This window comes from Pelophylax lessonae (genome assembly GCF_965119305.1).
Source record: "Pelophylax lessonae genome assembly, chromosome: 8".
In the NCBI taxonomy this organism is placed as follows: domain Eukaryota; kingdom Metazoa; phylum Chordata; class Amphibia; order Anura; family Ranidae; genus Pelophylax; species Pelophylax lessonae.
This window is the reverse complement of record NC_138775.1, coordinates 84,360,387-84,378,369: the sequence shown is the minus strand read 5'-3', so window position 1 is coordinate 84,378,369 and position 17,983 is coordinate 84,360,387. Positions and strand designations below refer to the sequence as shown.

Sequence of the window (17,983 nt, the reverse complement as noted above, 5' to 3'; positions counted from 1 at the left end):
GTTGCAGAGAGCAGAGCTGTCAGAGGAGCCCAGTAGTTCCACCCACTACAGGCTGTCTGCAGAACACTCTAACAGGAGGCAGAGGACAAGACCAGACTCCCTGCATAAGGAGAGAGAGCAGCACTGACTGGTCTTTAATGCAGAAAACTCTTGCACAAAGACAACATTTCACACTGGATTACTGAAAGATCTGGAAAAAATACACAAAGCACACCAAGGTTCAAGTAAGAATACTTAAGAGACCCTCAAATGTGGTCCCCGACTTTTTGAGAGGACCGCGCAATAGTAGTGTCTTTTCCTGCGTTTGAGGTGCATTGCATTAAGTTAGGTAACCAATTCAAAATAAATGGGCTGTAACCCACCTGAGTTTTGATCCTCTCTGTGGTTATTTTTGCAGTGTTCTGCAAAGAACACTGAGGAAAAACTGGGAGTAAAATAAGCCCCATTATTGGTGTCAGTAATAGTGGCAATGGCAGTGGCATCAATCAAAACCCCTAGCGTTAGTGTCAATGGATGCAATAACTGCCAGCATTAGTGTCAGTTGCCACAATACCCACAGAATTGGTCTCAGTGGACCCAATAATAACCCCCTGCACTGGTGTCAGTGGCAGGCATCGTAATCCCCAGCATTGTGTCAGTGACTACAATAATATCCCCAGCAATGGTGTCGGTAGCTGCAACGGAAAAAGCCACATTGGTGTCAGAGTTGCAGTAATAACCAGAATTAGTGACAGTACATCTAAATACCCCTCCCTGAACTGGTGATTTATTTGCTGCAGTGCTATTAAATCCCCGTTGGTGATCAGTGGCAGTGATTTCTACACTATGGTAGCCTCTTCAAAGTGGTAGGTTCTGACACGTTCAGAGATTCAGTTGAAACATTTTTTAACATAATTTTAATGAAAAGAAAAGGGTGCAAGAAATATTTACAGAAAATATATTAAAAACAGACACAAGCAGCAGTAAAATGGGGTTCAAAAGGTAAACTTGGAGTCCACTTGGTCTTCTTTTCAGTACAGAGTTTGGATTACTTGCAGAGTAAGTGCGTTTTAATATAGCAGAGTCAATGGCCCTCAGAAAGGTGACTCTCAGTATAATCGGTAGTTTTGATTTCAAACTAGAGCACAATGCAACAGTATTTCTTAACCAAATAGATGGAGTCAATGGTACCCAATCAAAGGGTTTGATGGATGTACTGTGAGTGTGCTGGAGAATATTTTCTTATACTCAGCAGACAGTTTAAACCCTCACTGTGTAAAACAACTCATTCAGTTTTTAGATTGGAAGTGTAAATGCGGTAAGTAAGAAAACTATATAAGAGGAAATCAGCCAGCACAGTATTCTGATACAGTATTCACAAAACTGCTAATACAAATGCAGTGGTAATCTCCATATAAATAATAAGCGCAAAAACATGGTAAAGTGATAAATGCGTTTATTAAATTCATAAACAATGCAACATATAATGTAACCATTAGTACAAATTCATAAGTGACAAAACTCAGAAAAAAGTACTAATCCTTGTACAAATAGGTACAAAGAAATGATCTTCCACACAGTGAATGCCTTCAAGCGATATCCACACCACCTCTGTGATCACAGGTAACACTTATCAGATTGTAATGACCCCCAATGTATGAGTGGTTAAAAAACAGCTTCAGGGCACTTTCACACTGTCTGTCTGTCGGACGGACTCCATTTTTCTCAGCGGGGGAGGGGTGCTGAGCAGGAGGATGACAGCTCTGTCTCCACGCTGTGTGCGGAGACACAGCTGTCACCTAGGTCCCCATGCATCTCTATGGGGGAATCGGATGGGAACGGGCCGTCGGTCCCTTCTCATCCAATCCCATCTGCTAGACAGATGGAAAATAGGGTTTCTATCCGTCCAGATTTGACGGATCGGATCGGATTGGATGTCAATGGACATGTCTTCGCTGACATCTGATGCCCCATAGGGATGCATGGGGGGACCGTTCAGATCCGCCAAAATAACTGACAGGCGGATCTGAATGGTCCGCCTGAGGGAAAGAGCCCTAAGGGGATATGGGGAATGATTTTGCTAAAATTGGAGAGTGCAAAATATGGTGCAGCTGTGCATGGTAGCCAATCAGCTTCTAACTTCAGCTTGTTCATTTAGGCTTTGAAATAAAATCTGGAAGCTGATTGGTTTCTAAACACAGCTGCACCAGATTTTGCACTCTCCAGTTTTAGTAAATCAACCACATGGCCTCACATAGGACCCACAAGCAAGATTCAGGGCTCTGCAAGTATTAACAAATGGCACAGAGGACACACAAGGGAAACGAGTATGCAGAGAGAAAAACACAGGGCCACTCCCATAGTGTAAACCAGATGAGAACCAATTTAGTAAAAAGGTTTAAAAGCACTTACAAACTTGTGGTAAGTGTAGCGCTTTACAAGTATGGAAATCAGAACTCCAGTAGGGACTGCAGACATGAGTGGTTACATCAGTGCATCTAGCTCCACCCAATGCATTTAGTCAGAATATGATGTCATCAGGAGCTTAGATAGACACCATTCACCCCCCCCCCATTTAAATATAAAACAAGAAAGGTGGAGTCTATCCCCAAAAGAAGTGACCTCAAAGGCCAGTGCTTATACAGTTACATGGAGAAATGAGAATGCCTTATAAACCAGTACCATCTTGTGGCTAAAGTTTTTATGAGCACATTACTGCAAACAGCATTCACTGGTGCCCATAGACCTATTCAGTTTAAAATAGAAGTTCAGGGCAAAATATGTGAGTGTGTATATATATATATATATATATATATATAGTTTTATTTTTTTTTAAAACGCTTACATAACCTCTGTTATCAGCTGCATAAAAGGTAGGGGTGGAAACTGCGGGGGGGGTCACTCAGCTGGAGGCATGTCAGCACAAGTCTTATGCAAGGAGGCATGTCAGCGCATGTCTTGGCCAATGAAGGACAGGCAGGCTGTGCTTCCAGTACAGACAGAAGACTAACTACGCTGGGAAGGATGTGCTACTATGCCTTCTATGCCTAGTGTGGTCTTTAGGAAGGCAGGAGAAATGACAGGAACTGGCAAGGACTCCAGGTATTCACACAAAGGAAGAAATGCAAAGAGAACAAGATACTTTTTAACACAAGTACATGGTACAACAGACATGTTTTAAGAATATGAATGTTGTGGTAAAAAAAACTTTTTTATGCTATATTTTTATTTGAAAAAGTTTCATATTCTGACAACCAGGACATTATTTGGCACAGAATGACGTTACATTTGTTAGACACCAGATATGAAATACTGTGTAGATCTTTTGTAGATTTCTGTTTACGCAAGTTTAATATATCTTATAAGGCTTCTGGACCTTTTAGTATAGCTGTGTTTTTGTCAAACAGTTTGGTATCTTCTTATACATTAGTGTGGCCACTTTTTTGAAAGGTAACTCCTTTACTATAGGAGTTACAGAATATTAATAAAGTTAGGAAATTTGAGGTGTATAAAGGTTGACAAATTAGCATTCTCCAAGTTGTTTTTAACTTGACCATTTACGAAAGGGTATCGTTAGGAGTCCTTTGAAGTTCCTGAACTGCTGAAGGTTTCTGATTCCCTTCATACTTTCTAACTTTGTATGCTGTCTGTCAAATGTGTGTTAAGGGATAATGCGTTTACATTTGAACTTTTTTTATAATGGCTTTTAAATAATGAAGGTTACCATGAGAAGTATCATCATTTAATAAAGTAACATCCTAATAATGTTGTTCCCTTCTTCCTCTATATCAGATTACTGTAGATATACATGAACCACAAGGCATCAGTTTTTTAGACACCAAGGCATCATTTATAACAAATGATCTGCAGCCAGCCATCAAAAAATCCTTTGCTGGAGAAAAGGTACATGACCAACAGTTCCTCTGAATTTGTATATAAATTGATAAAGTTTAGTATTGTTTTTAGCTGGAATTCCTCTTCCTGTCCCCACTCCAGTATTTAAAAAATGTAATTTATTTTTGTTTTGTTTTGTGTTAATTTAGTGATGACATATGTCCTCCAAAATGGAAGGCTGGTCCTATACTAGACTTTCAAGAGATGTGTAAAAGTGTGGTCACTATTGAGACCAGTTGATCACTACCATGGCATACTTCACCTCTAGCAGTCAGCTTTTAGTGCTTTATACTACTAGTACTAGTAGTATAGTACTCTAGTACTCGATTGCTTCCTGAAACTAGTAAAGCTGTGTTTTGCCCAAACAGGTTCACTTTATTCCCTCCTTTCCCTTCAGTTGCACATTCTCACCTGTTGTAACCTAGGAGTTGAACTACAGATTTAAATATAAGAAATTGAAATGGAGTGCAGACCATAAACAATATAAGAACAGCTTTATTGAAATATTTATATTAACCTAAAACTTATAACATGGTCTTACATCATTGTAGCAACCATAGCCTAAAAATAGCTTGTATAAAAGGACCAGATTTAAGGTAAAATTTAAGGTGGCTGGCAAAAGGCATCAACGATTTTTATATTTCACAGTTCAAATAAATTAAAAACTCATTTTTAAATATATAAAAAGATCTTTGCCATGGACTCTTCCGAAACAGAAAATGTCAAGTCACAAGTTGCAATACTAACTAAATTAACTTTGTTCTTTGTATATAAAATATTCTCCACTAGGATTTTATTTTACAATGAACCAGCAAATCACCTACAATCCCATATAGCCTCCTGGTTGGAATAGATTGGTAATCATTGACTGATATACTGTATCTCCTTTATGAAAAGTAAATCCTGGGCTGATGTATGTCCCTTTAAAGAACTTAAATAACAAATGTCCATCCCACAGAGCTTAAAGCATTTGTAAATGATAATATTTTAATTAAAATAATAAACATGTTATGCTTACCTGCACTGTGCAATGGTATTGCACAGAGTGATCCCAAACCAACTCTTCTGGGGTCCCCCACCAGCACTCTTGGCTAATCCACTTCTATGTGTGCCCCCATAGCAAGGGGGCATACCTGCGAGCCCTTGAGCCAGCCTGTAGGTGTCCATAGACGCACACAGTGCAGGTCGCACCCCCCCCCCCCTTCCTACTGACTACAGCGCTGAATAGAGATAGGACTCAGCTAATTATGTAGGAAAGTGAGGGGATAATACAATTGCTGGGACATGTTTTACCTTAATGCATGGTATGCATTAGTGATCGACCGATATCATTTTTTAATGCCGATACCGATATTTTGGTCATCGGATATCGGTATCGGCCAATTTTCGGACATGTAAAAAAAAAAATTTTTTTTTCTAAGGGTACTCCTTGTGGAGGGATCTGGGGGTCTAAAAGACCCCAAACCCCTCCTCGACACTGAAAAGCATTCAAAACGCCAAGTTTGGCTGTTTTGAATGCTGTCAGTTTTTTTAATTTGGCGCCGAGTACCCGGAAGTGATGTCATGACATCACTTCGGGGTTTTTTACATGGAGACCCGGGTTTTCTCTTCGGCGGCGGTAAAGGTAGGACGTCCCCTCCCACTCCTGGTAATGACAGCCAAGCGGCTTCTGAGCCGCATCGGTTGTCATTACAAGTCAGCCGACCGTCGGCTATGGACACTACATAGCATCACCGTGGTAAATGGCCTTTCCCTAAATATCGGCAATATCGGTAACCTCAGGGGCCGATTCCGATATATCGGGGAAAGTGCATATCGGGCCCTGATATATATCGGTGTTGCCTATAATCAGTCCATCCATATTAAGCATTAAGGTAAATAAAATGTCTTGGCATTAGGACAACTTTAATTCCACAAGGCACATAATATAAAGCATCTAAATTGCTTTTAACGTAAAACCCCCTTCAGCACAAATCCTGTCCCAGTAAGTGTGCAGGTATTTAAACTGATTGTAATGTCTCGTTTTTTATTTTTTTATTTTAAATAACAATCTTGTTATACTTACCTCCTCTGTGCAGTTGGTTTTGCACAGAGCAGCCCCTGTCCTCCTCTTCTCGGGTCCCTTTTCAGTGCTCCTGACCCCTCCCTTCAGTCGAGTGCCCCGACAGCAAGCAGCTTGCTATGGAGGCACCCGAACTGAGCTGCAGCTCCATGTGTCCATTCAGAAACGGAGCTGCCATTCGACCCCTCTCCCTCTCTCTCCTGATTGGCTGGCTGACTTTGATTAACAGCCTCGGGAGCCAATGGTACCGCTGCTGTGTCTCAGCAAATCAAGAGGGAGAGTTCCGGACGGCAGAGACATTGAAGACTCTCACCTATAATCTAAGGTATGACTCTTTGAGTCCTGAGTCTGCTCCTTCATACCTGAAAGTGCCAGGTGTGTTCCTAGCTTTAGACAGCTGACTAGCAGCTACTTTCCCATGAGCTGCCTAGTGTGAAAGTAAGAATGTAGTAGATGGTTTACAAGAAAGCTAGAGGATTTGCACTAGGGAGGTAGTGGTAAGAAGCAGATGAACTGGAGCACTTTGATAAGTACCAGTAAATAGTGATCAGCTCCCACACTCCATGGCTCTGGCCCACCCCCCACGCCCAACACCTCACTGATGGTTAGTGTGGCCTCCCATCATAGAGGTGCATCAATAGTGATGTATGGAGGTAGGCTAAAACCAGTTACCATCAGCTGCATACTAACAGTTTTTTTTATTTTATTAGGCCACACGCTTAAAGTGTTTTTGTCACATCACCTCTGAAATAAGATCAAAGTTTTAAAGAGATGACTAAAACAATGTAGAAATCACTTGAAATGTGTATTCCCATTGTTAGAAAACAGCAGTAAAAAAAATTATCAGTTTTGATTTCTTCTGCATTAGGCCTCTTGCACACGGCCATATTAAACAGTGTATGGATGTACAGAATTAAATAATTCTGTTGTTGGGGTGCTTTGGAGCCACGGCTGCAGCATATTTTTGCGGATAGGAATGCGTTATCGATAATGCTTTGTTTACTTGCACATGCAAAACATTAAGGTTTGGAAAAATACACTCATACTCTACAAATGCAAGGTAATGTTCATTGTGGCAGTTGTGGTCGCATATCATTTTTTATAATGCATTCCTGTTGGCAAAAAGATGCTGCAGCTGTGGGTCCCAGGTGCCACAACAATAGATGTATTTTACACTGTACGCTCATATGCTGTTCTTCTACAGCCGTACTCAAGAGGCCTATCAGAAACCATACCTAGAAAACTTATGTGGGCTTCTATTAATTACTTGTTGGGACACTTGATTTACAACAAGTGTGCTGCCAGTGAAATCACAACTTCTGATCTGCATGTTTACAGTGACTCAGAAAGTATTGGTTCTATTGGATCGGTATCACAGCCACTGGCAGAAGTTATTTTTAGTACCACTCCAACTTACCTGCATAAAGTCAAAAGCTTCTGACAATGCTGTCAGTTGGGATACTAAAATGGCAGCCCCCACAGTGGATTTAGCATCATATTGTAACATTATTTCAGACTTGTCCAAAACATGTGGTCAGGGGTAGGCAACTTTCACACTCCGGCTGTGGTAAAACTACAAATCCCATATGGCATTGCAAGACTCTGACAGCCACAGGCATGACTCGCTGACGGAGATGCATGATGAGGTTTAGAGTTCCACTCAGGGCTGTCTTTAACACAGGGCAAAAGGGGCAGCTGCCCCGGGTCTAGTCATTGTTGTGGGGCCCAAAGCAGCTGCCCCTTGAGCCCCAAATAGTTGATAAGTGGATTCAAGAGGGCCCAAGAAAATTTTTGCCCAGGGTCCAATCAAGAATAAAGACGGCCCTGGTTCCACTACAGCTTGTATGCCGAGGTTGCCCACCCCTGTAATAAACTGGAAAAAGTAATGCATGTCTGAGTATTTTTTCTTTGTGAATACCAACACAGAAGTAACAAACAAAGAAGTTTCATGAAAGATTTCCCTATTTATTGCCAGCATAAGGTAGCCCAACTTTATAACAATAGTTGCCATACCCTATGGTGAATGTTTATCTTATTGCAATTTTCTTTAGACTCAGCATTAGAGGGCAACTTGGCTAGTGTCAAAACTAGTCAGCATATGTATCCTTATGGGTGCAAAAGTTATCAACAAACTTTTTTTTGGCAATGTACAAAATACAAAATAGACCCAAATGTGTGTGTTTTTTTTTTTTCTACAATATTTGGATTATGAGGCAAATAAATGGAGAAACAGGTGACACTGTCCATATCAGTTTTGGTCCTAATAATCCTATTCTGCCTTTTTAGGGTCAGATCTCCTTTACACCCACAATAAACCAACAGCGCACCTGTGCTGGCTGTACAACTACATTACTGGATGGAGATTTTACTGTGATATATGACGTTAACAGAGAATCTCCAGGAAACATACAGGTAATATGTTCTATGTTGAGGATGAGGCACCTTAATCTAATTATATTCCAGTTTTTAAAAAATCCTTTTTTCAGGTAATTTTAGCAGCAACACATGCTGTTTCATCGACCTGTAATAGATCCACTTTGATCTGCAGTTACAAATTGGCCAGTGTTTTGCTCAAGCTCTTCCTGTTCTCATTGATGCAAAACTGTCCTACAGCCAGCCAATTTCTATCAAACACTCATTTAGAATGAAAGAATGAGCGAGATGGACCCAAATGTACTATAGACACAGGGCACAAGCAAGTGTTTTAGAATACTGCAGATAATACAGCATTGTAAAATTGGCCTACAGCAGGAAAGTTTTAGGCCTGGTTCACACCTATGCAGGTTGCATTTTGCGTTTTTCAATACACGTTTTTAAGCCATTAAAGTCTATGGAACCAAAAAACAGAAAAAGTCCCTTGCCATTTCCATAAAATGCACAGATGTGAACAACATGACCCATGGGAAACCATGTTAAATGGACTGTAGTGTGTTTCTGTAAAACTGAAAATGCACAAAAAAATGCAAAGGTGTGAACCAGGCCTTAAATAACAAGACTAGCATTTTAAAACTGGTAAGAGAAACAGGGCATAGGCAAGTGTTTAACCAAAAGACATAAAGCCGATGTTTGGTCAAAATTAAAAGGCACATGGGACATTACTTACTTTTAATCTGATGCGTCCGCTGTGCTGCTGGCTCCTGCATTTGTTCAAAGCTTCCTCCTCCGACCACCCCATCCACCACAATAATCTGCAGGTGGAGTGGAGGTTAAAGACCTGTACAGGCCATCATTAAGGCCCCTTTCACACTTGTACGACCTTAAAGTCATGTGACTTTGACACTACTTTGCCACGTGACTTTGATGCGACTTTGATGCAATGCCTGTGTAGTCTTGAGATCTTTGGACCTGTACTCGCATCAAAGTAGTACCAAAACACTACTTTGAAGTCGCTGCACCTTGAAGTTGCACAGATATGAATGGTACTCAATAGAAATCATGGGGTACGACTTGTCGTGCGACTTTGCAGTCCCAAGTTTCAGGACAGGTCGCACAAGTGTGAAAGGGGCCTAAGAGTGTCTATGCCAGCCCTTTAGCTGCCCATAGATTTTACAATCTTCTTGTACAATTTTCCTTTAGATTTACTAAAACCATATAATATGATGTAGCACCCTCCTAGTTAGGTAGGTCCTAGGAAAAGCATATATTGCTCCTTCTGCTTATAAGGGGAGCCTGATATATTAGGTTGCCTGTCACATGTTTCCAGGTGTGATTCACTGGGTCTGAGGGAGTTTCCCCAATCTAATGAGGGAACTTGTTGGACAGTGGAGGAAACACAGCCAGTGGCACATCAGGTTTTATGGCAGTCTCAGTGGGAAGGCACTACCGCAGTGCATCCTGGGATTGATGATAAATACTGAGGGGGACATGTGCAGGGCTGGTGCTTCCACTAGGCAAACTAGGCAGCCGCCTAGGGCGCATTGCCACCTAGGGGCGCAGCCAGGAGTCGGTACTCTCTCTCCTTTATTAATGATCCTTGTGAGCTGAGGGGAGGGGCAGCAGTGGGGGAGGAAGAAGGGACAGAGGAAGATGCCAGGTGTCTGGGGCAGTGGCGGAACTACCAAGCCTTGGCTTTGGGGGGACCCCAGAAGGCAGGAAGGGAGCCCACGGGAGTGCTGTCTGCATGATGATCCTCTTCTGCTGGAGCTGAGCGGCCTAGACCCCGGGCAGGAAGTGATTCTCTGCACTGAGCTGGTGGGCAGCCGTCATTTCCCTGGGTCGGTATTAAGCAGGGAGCAGAGGAGAGCTGAACCTGAACCGGAGCTCGGCACTGGAGGGCGACACCTTTACTGGAGCAGAAGCGACGAGGCACCGGAATGGTCTGAGGAGGTTGGTGATGAAGGATGTGCGGAGCTCTCTGACTGCTGCTTCATTCTCCACCAGGAGTCTGTTGGAGCTGTGGTGAGCACTGTGGTCCAGAAGAGGAGTGTCTTGGGAAAAGGAATCACAGTGAAGAAGAGGAGAGTGCAGGCCACTCTCTTCAAAGTGCCCAGTGAGTGTCCCCAGAACAGGGGATCCGGGTCCCTGGGTGTGACATGGAGGATCCCTGGTGTGAAAGGGAATTGGGGTCACCAGGTGTGCCATGGGGAATCAGAGACCCCAGATGTGACATGGGGGATAGGGATCACCGGGTGTAACAGGGGTTCGGGGTCACCAGGTGTGCCATGAGGAATTGGGGTCCCTGGGTGTGCCATGGGGGATTGAGGTCCCCAGGTGTGACATGGAGGAACATCAGGGTCCCCAGGTGTGACATGGAAAAACATCAGGGTCTCTCCAGGTATGACATGGAGGAACATTAGGGGCCCCTGGGGTGACATATAGGAACATTGGGGTCACTGGGTATGACAGCATGACATGGAGGAACACGGGGGTCCCTGGGTGCCACATGGAGGAGCATCGGGGTCAGTTGGTATCACAGCAAGACATGGAGGAATATTGGGTTCCCAGAATGTAACATGGAAAAACATCAGGGTCCCTGGGTGTGACATAGAGGGACATCAGGGTCCCCAGGTGTGACATGGAGGAACATGGGGGTTACTGGGTATGACAGCATAACATGGAGGAACCATCAGGGTCACTGGGTAGGACATAGAGAAGTTTTTAACCCCTTCCCTTTTTATTTTGGGGGGGTGGGGCGCAAGTAGCTGGTCTTGCCTAGGGCGTAAAATAGTCTAGCACCGGCCCTGGACATGTGACAGGGCGTCTTTGGCGGGTAGCAGAGTCCCAGGAGGAGGTGGACAGCTATCTCTCCTCCTGCAGGTGTGAGGAAGGTGGTCTTAGGAGGTCGGCCTAGTGAACCAGGTGTGGAGCTGAGCTGCAGAGGATCCAGAGTGCTGACAAGTGGAGCTGCTGGCAGAATCTCTCGGGAAAAACAGTGTCCGTGAGTACCAGGAGATTTGCCAAAGGGTCTGCCCAGGAAGGGAGACCACTCCAGAGAAGTCAGGGGATCAAAGACCTAGCTCACACAGGAAGTGTTATAAAAAAAAAGGGGGTGCTGTGTAGAAAATCCTGAAGATTAGGAACAAAGGGGGTGCCAGGAAGGGCCCTGAAGAGTGTTCTGCAGTACAGTACATCACAGCGCATCGAAAACAGTCCATTGACTGCCATTTCACCGCTAGTGAAGGTGAAGCAGTGGCCTTGCTGCATTTAGCGATATATATATTCGTCCCAGCAATTGTGCATAGTTCATTCAAGTTGGAGTATCCCACTCATTCCCTTCTCCTATCCAAGTTCTCAAATAAACACACAAAAACCAAAGCTCCTAGACTGTTTCCTGACTGAGCCAAAATCACTTTAAAAATGCTGGACTGTCATGTTGTTGCTAATGGTAACCCAAGGGAATCTGTAACCAGCAGCTCCTACGGGAGTAGTGCTACAATGAGATCAAACCTAAACACTTTCAATTTGTATGCAATCAGGCAGGCCCTTGCACTACATAGCTGAAGGTAAATCTAAAAGAAATTGAACAAGAACATTGTATAACGCATGGCCTGCCTTTCTGTCTATGTCCTCCATTCATAGAGACTGTACTCTAGCTTCTTTGAATGTAAACAAGATCTTAAAATGGAGGGGACAGACCTTTAATCCATCCGCCCATCCTCAATTCATAGATCCTTTTTTATTCATAGATACTATAGTAGGGCTTCTATGATTGGAGAAGGTGGCTAAGGCAGTAAAAGCTTTTGGAACGGCATGACCTTCCCCCAGATGCCTTTTGGGCAGGCCTGGACTGGCCATAGGGCAAACCGGGCATTTTCCCGATGGGCCAGGGCTGGAAGAGGCTGTGACATGCAGCCAGGGTGGATGTGCTGCATAACGGAATGCAGAGCCGGCCATGGGTGGATGGATGTGTGGATTACAGGGCCGGTGAGCCACATATAATCCCCCTGTGTGCCTGGGCGCTCCAGCACTTTCCTGTCCCACGGGGCACTGCGGGAAAGCAAGTGAAAGTGTTTGGACTGAGAACTAGGGCTGTCATTTCACACAGGCACCTCTAGGAACTGCCCTGGGGTCCTAGGTGCATGGAGGGGCTTTAAAGTTTCCTCCCCGCAGTGTCCTGAACAGTTCCCCTTGTTTTGCACTACAGGTCAGTTCCGTTATCATTTTCTCACATCTCCAGCAGTCTTCAGTGCTTTTTTCCCACTCCGGCATCTTCCTCCCCAACTCAGCCACTATCCCGTCCCGCTCTCTTTCATCCTCACACAGATCCATACGTCCCTGCCTGTCACGCTGCTTTCCTGTCAGATCATTGCTTGGGAATATAAAGTTCCAAAAATAGCACTGAAATATTGATTCAGCTTGGGACATCTAAATTCATACAATTCAGTTTGAGTCTGACAATATTTGAATTTCTGGACCATCTCTAATAACAGTGTAGAACCGTCCTAGAGAGTTGCAAGGATTAGTTAGATATATTGCTGGCTCACTGTGTTTAGTGGAGCTGAGTGTGTTTTTGTTGAGGTAGGTACATTTAGCTTGTCTCCCTGTGGCAGAGATAAAGTGCCTGGCTGCAGGGCTATCCATTGGGAATGAACCTGGGCAAATTCCCAGCGACTTCTTCAGGAGTAAGCGCTACAACAGTTTTCTTTCTTGTCGGGGAGCTTTTATTTATTTTAGCTGGACTGTACATCCAGAACCATGTGATATGTAATTGGCTCGTTCTTATTCCTGTATCGCCAATAACCTTTAAAGTTCCAAGGTAGGTTAGAATAATTGCTTGCTGTATAAAATTACTTTGCACTGAAATTTTTTATATCAGATTAATTGTATGTGAGAAGCAGCAAGAAGCCTGCAGTGGGTGAGTTTGTGAACAGCTCTCCTGAATTACAAGCAGAATATAGATCATAAAATTACCCCCAAACAAGGCTGAAGGTAAGCTTTTACATTGCAACAATGATCACGTAATCTGTGCTCCCTGTATGCAACTTAATGCTTTATTTCGAGTTTTGACTGTCATTTTAAGGTAAAAAGGGAAATTAAACCATAAGCATATAGACAGGATTCATGTTGCTGTTATGATCAGCTCCAATATTTAAATTGAAAGCAAAATTTGAACTTTGCCCTTTATTTTTATATTTAGGTAGTCAATGGATATTTTGTTCATTTTTTTGCTCCTAAGCTTGGTGGAGTGCCCAAAAATGTTGTATATGTAATAGATCAAAGCAGCTCAATGATGGGTACAAAAATCGCTCAGGTAAGAGACAAAATGTAACAGTGTTTTTGTCTATGATAAATGTATTTTGTCACTAACAATGTGCTTCTATTATCAGACAAAAGAAGCCCTTCTTCAAATTTTGGATGACACAGCAGAGCACGACTACTTCAATCTTATATTGTTTAGTAGCGGCATTTCAGTGTGGCGTGACAATTTAGTGAAAGCAACTCCTGGAAACTTAACAGCTGCCAGGGAATATATCAGAAACCTTTATGCTTCTGGGGGTAAGTTAAAAAATGTAATAATCATCATCATCACAATAATGTAAAAATGGAAGTTTCAATTATATTCAAGTGTTTCTAGTAAAATCAGGCTGTATATACAGTAAAGCATGCTTTTTATACTCACTGTGGAACCTAAGGGGTTAATCCTCTGCATTGTGTAAAAAGGCTGTTTGATCCTGTCTCCTCTGATCCTCTCCTTCTTCCACTGACTCCAATATATTTCCTGATATTTACAGAGCCAGGGGACAGGCTGCACATGCTCAGTTTGGTGTGTATTGCTAGAGTTTTTTTCTTTCTTGGGAAAGTGCATGTGATCAGCACAGAGCCAATCAGCACTGGCCAGACTGAGGGTCAGGGGTCCTGCATTCTAATAGGATAAGCGTGGGAGAATAAAAATTCTCCCTACAAGCTTTAATCAGACACTCGTAGAAGTCACAAGACTGCTATATACTGCTGATGAGAAAAAGTATTTAGCATCATATATTTACTAAAATAATTGCATCTCCATGTTCTGTGTACTTTGGGAGATCAGATTTAGTGAATGCAGGGTCCTGGGTTTAGAAACACTTTAAGCTGGGCCTTTACAGGGTTTCATCAAAGGACTACAGCCTCTTGCCAGTCTTTACACGCTGTGCAACATTTCTCACTAATCAACTAGTATTTTATTTTTTTATTACAAAACAATGCAATAGGATATTGAAACTGAGATGCAGATCGGGGGGGGGGGGGGGGTAAATATTTAAATATATACACACACATACACACACACATTTTATATATATATATATATATATATATATATATATATATATATATATATGTAGCACCCTCCTATGTATTGTTTTGCTCCATCTGTTTATCAGGGGAGCTTGATTGATAGTTTTGCCTGTTACATGTGTCCATGTGTGATTCACTTGGTCTGAGGGAGTGTCCCCACTGTATCCAATGGGGGAGCCTGTTGGACAGTGGAGGAAACCCACCCAGTGACACACAGGCTTTTGTAGTTGTCCCAGTGGGAGGGCACAACCGCGGTGCATCCTGGGATTGGTCATAAAAGCCAAGGGCACCTGTGACAGGGTGTCTTTGGCGGGAACTAAAGTCCCAGGAGGAGGGTGACGGCTGTCTCTCCTCCTGTCAGAGTGAAAGGTGGTCACAGGCGGTCGGCCTAGTGGACCAGAAGTGTGGTTCTGAGCAAGGAGATCCAGTGGATGCTGACCCTGGAGTTGAAGGCAGAGCAACCTGAGGAAAAACAGTGTCCCTGAGTACCAGGGAGCTTGCCAGGGGTCTACCCAGGAAGGGGACCACTCCAGTGAGAGTCAGTGGACGAGAGCTAACACACACAGCAAAGTAAGAAAGGGGGTGCCAAGTCTAGGACCCAGAAGGTTCAACCCAGCAGGATCATTTACATTATCTTCACTTCAGTGGCAGAGTGAAGTAGCTGCCTTGCCGCATACTCTATAGTTAGATGTCCTCTATATTGTGCATAGTTAAAGTTGGAGTATCCCACTCATCCCTTCTCCTATCCAAATTCTAAAATAAAACACAAAAAAAAAAAAAAATCCCCTGGACTGTTCATTGACTCAGCCAAGTGTTGAAGTGATAATATTTTACAGACTGTTGCTATGGGTAACCCAGGTGAATCCATTCTCAGCAGCTCCCTGGGGGGCAGTGCTACATATATATATATATATATATATATATATATATATATATATATATATATATATATATATATACTGTATATATACAGTATATATGTGTGTGTGCGTGTGTATGTGTATATATTTATGTATGAATATATACAGTACATACATAAATATGGCAGGGGGACATGTTTACTGTCTTGGGGGGGGGGGGGGGGGTCTGATCGAGAAAGAAGGAAGTCAATAATCTTCCTTCTTCCCCCTCAGTTCTCCCCCCATTCTATCTTCTCTCCTCGATTTTCCACCTCTGAGCTGCTGAATCTGGGAATGTGAATTCTGGCACAGATCGCCTGTGAAGTGTAGAGATCACAGCATCATAAACTGGCCATTTCTGTGTCAGTGAATGACAGATTCTCCATATGTGGAGATGTTAATCAGAGATGATCTCCCCCGATCATCTATATTTCATAAACCAAAAATGATCCGAGATGACCTGTGATCATCAAGATCGCTGCTCATCTCGGTTTTCTAAACGGACACCTTAATCTGAGTCAGGGTTTACTAGAGTTCAGGGCTAGATGACTCATACAGGCAGCTCTCTGGTGCCTCCCCCTGGTTCTGGAAAGTTGGAGAATGCAGAGGCATAATGTGGGGGGGGGGGGGCAGGCGGGACTACCGCCCTGGGCGCATTAGTTAGAGTGTTTATTCCTTTATTCCTTCTTTCCCCGTTTCAGCTTAAACACTATGTCACTTTCCTCTATTGTGCTGAGACTTTTCTCTCCTCCTGTGACACTCTTTCTCCCTTGCCAGCCACAAGACTGCATCTCTGTCTCTATAGTTCAGGAGTTTGGCGATAAAAGTGCGAGAGGGTGCACCCTGTGGCGGTGGTCGGCCTGATAAGCGGTGCGCCCGCTCCACCACAAACGTGAGTGAGAAGGCCTCCCTCCCGTAGGTTTTGATCAGCAACTGCTCCATGTAGTTGGAGGGATCAGAGCCCTCCGCTCCCTCAGGTAATCCAATGAACCGCAGATTGCAGCGGCGGAGCCGATATTACATATCATCCTGCTTTTGCAGGATCTGGTTCACTTGGAGTTGCAGGCTGTCTGTGGTGTTCTGTAAGGGGGGAAGGGAGTCCTCAATGCCGCTGATCCTATTCTCCGTTCCAGTGATAGTGGCAAGTAGATATAGCCTCAAGAACCCTGGCCATATTGGTTCCCGCTGCTTCCGCCTCCAGGCCCTGCTCGGCACCATCTTGAGAGGGGAACTCCTTGTCCTGTTGGTGGAATTTATCCAGTTTAGTGGTGGATTCCGTGACTTTTTTCTGTGGCGACATGACCCTGCAGTGTCGGGTAGTTGCGATGTGTCAGCTGGGTAAGAAGTATAGTCGTGGGGTAGCAGGAAAACGTGAAAAGGAGATCATTCTGACAAAGCTTTGATCACCCGCATCCTACTGATGATGTCAACTGTATGACGATACGCGTAAGGCGGACCGGGCACTCGGATGTGTAAGCACGCTCTCCAAACCACGGTTTTTACTCTGCATGCTCTTTTTAATTGATCTTTATGTAAGTGCAATACTTCCATAATAAAATTTGCCTGTTTGTACATATTACACTATTGGCCCGCTCTTATCATTCCAAGGTAGAGTCATTTCTACGGGTGATTAAGAGAGGTTCAGGCTTGTTTCCACCTGCATTGTCCCTTTGCTCAAGAGTCTGGGAGACATTTCTGGTTGGAAGATATAAGAGGGGTCCTCCCAACACACCGTCTACTTTGATTTTTCTGGCTTTGTTTGACCACTCTGTAACAGGAGGGTCAGACTTTCCGGTAAGCGGTTTGGTTGTCACTATTGGGTGATTCCATCCTTTTCCCACTGTGTACACCGATGTTTGGATGATCTGGATTGGTCCCCTTTTTTTCTTCTCCTTAAGGACTCTGGGACTCTCACACCTTAAGTTTTAAGGATTCTCATTTATTTGCATATATTTTTTTTATATGTATATTCATTATTGGCGCTGCTTCTATTGTGTCATCTTTACTGCATGCCGCTCCAGGCCACGCCCCTCCTTTGACACTCCACATCACACCTTATTACCTGTCTACTTCTTTTTATACCCCAGTGCTCCAACCATGGAGCCAGACATAGCTGATCTCAAGGCCTGCTTTGCCCCTTGCTTAGGTCCCCAGCCCTACAGCATATGAACCAAATCCTTTTAAAAGGTTGGAGTACCCAAAGCAAGTGAACATGAAATAAATAATGGAGCAACATAGTATTTATTAACAACAAGCCAGCTCCTAATAAAAACATGTTACAGGTAAGGAAATAGGCAACTAATAGGCACAATTGTTTATGATTATTATTAATTACATTTTCAATTTTAAATTCAAATTAAATTGAGTGGAACTGAGATTTCTGTTGTAGCATAGATGCAATGTTTCCTGAATGCCATTTATAGTTCACTCTGTGATT

General features: G+C 43.3%; 1 protein-coding gene across 1 annotated transcript in view; it reads left to right on the top strand.

Annotated features, from left to right (window-relative positions):
• The window catches only part of LOC309562155 (inter-alpha-trypsin inhibitor heavy chain H3-like), a gene marked incomplete at both ends in the record, with an annotated part of 120,217 nt that overhangs the window by 43,991 nt on the left and 58,243 nt on the right, over positions 1 to 17,983 (top strand). The window contains 4 exons of the mRNA XM_082266278.1: positions 3,772 to 3,882; positions 8,222 to 8,347; positions 13,512 to 13,625; positions 13,702 to 13,870. Coding sequence (XP_082122404.1) covers positions 3,772 to 3,882; positions 8,222 to 8,347; positions 13,512 to 13,625; positions 13,702 to 13,870 — 520 coding nt within the window. The remainder of the gene's footprint in view (positions 1 to 3,771; positions 3,883 to 8,221; positions 8,348 to 13,511; positions 13,626 to 13,701; positions 13,871 to 17,983) is intronic.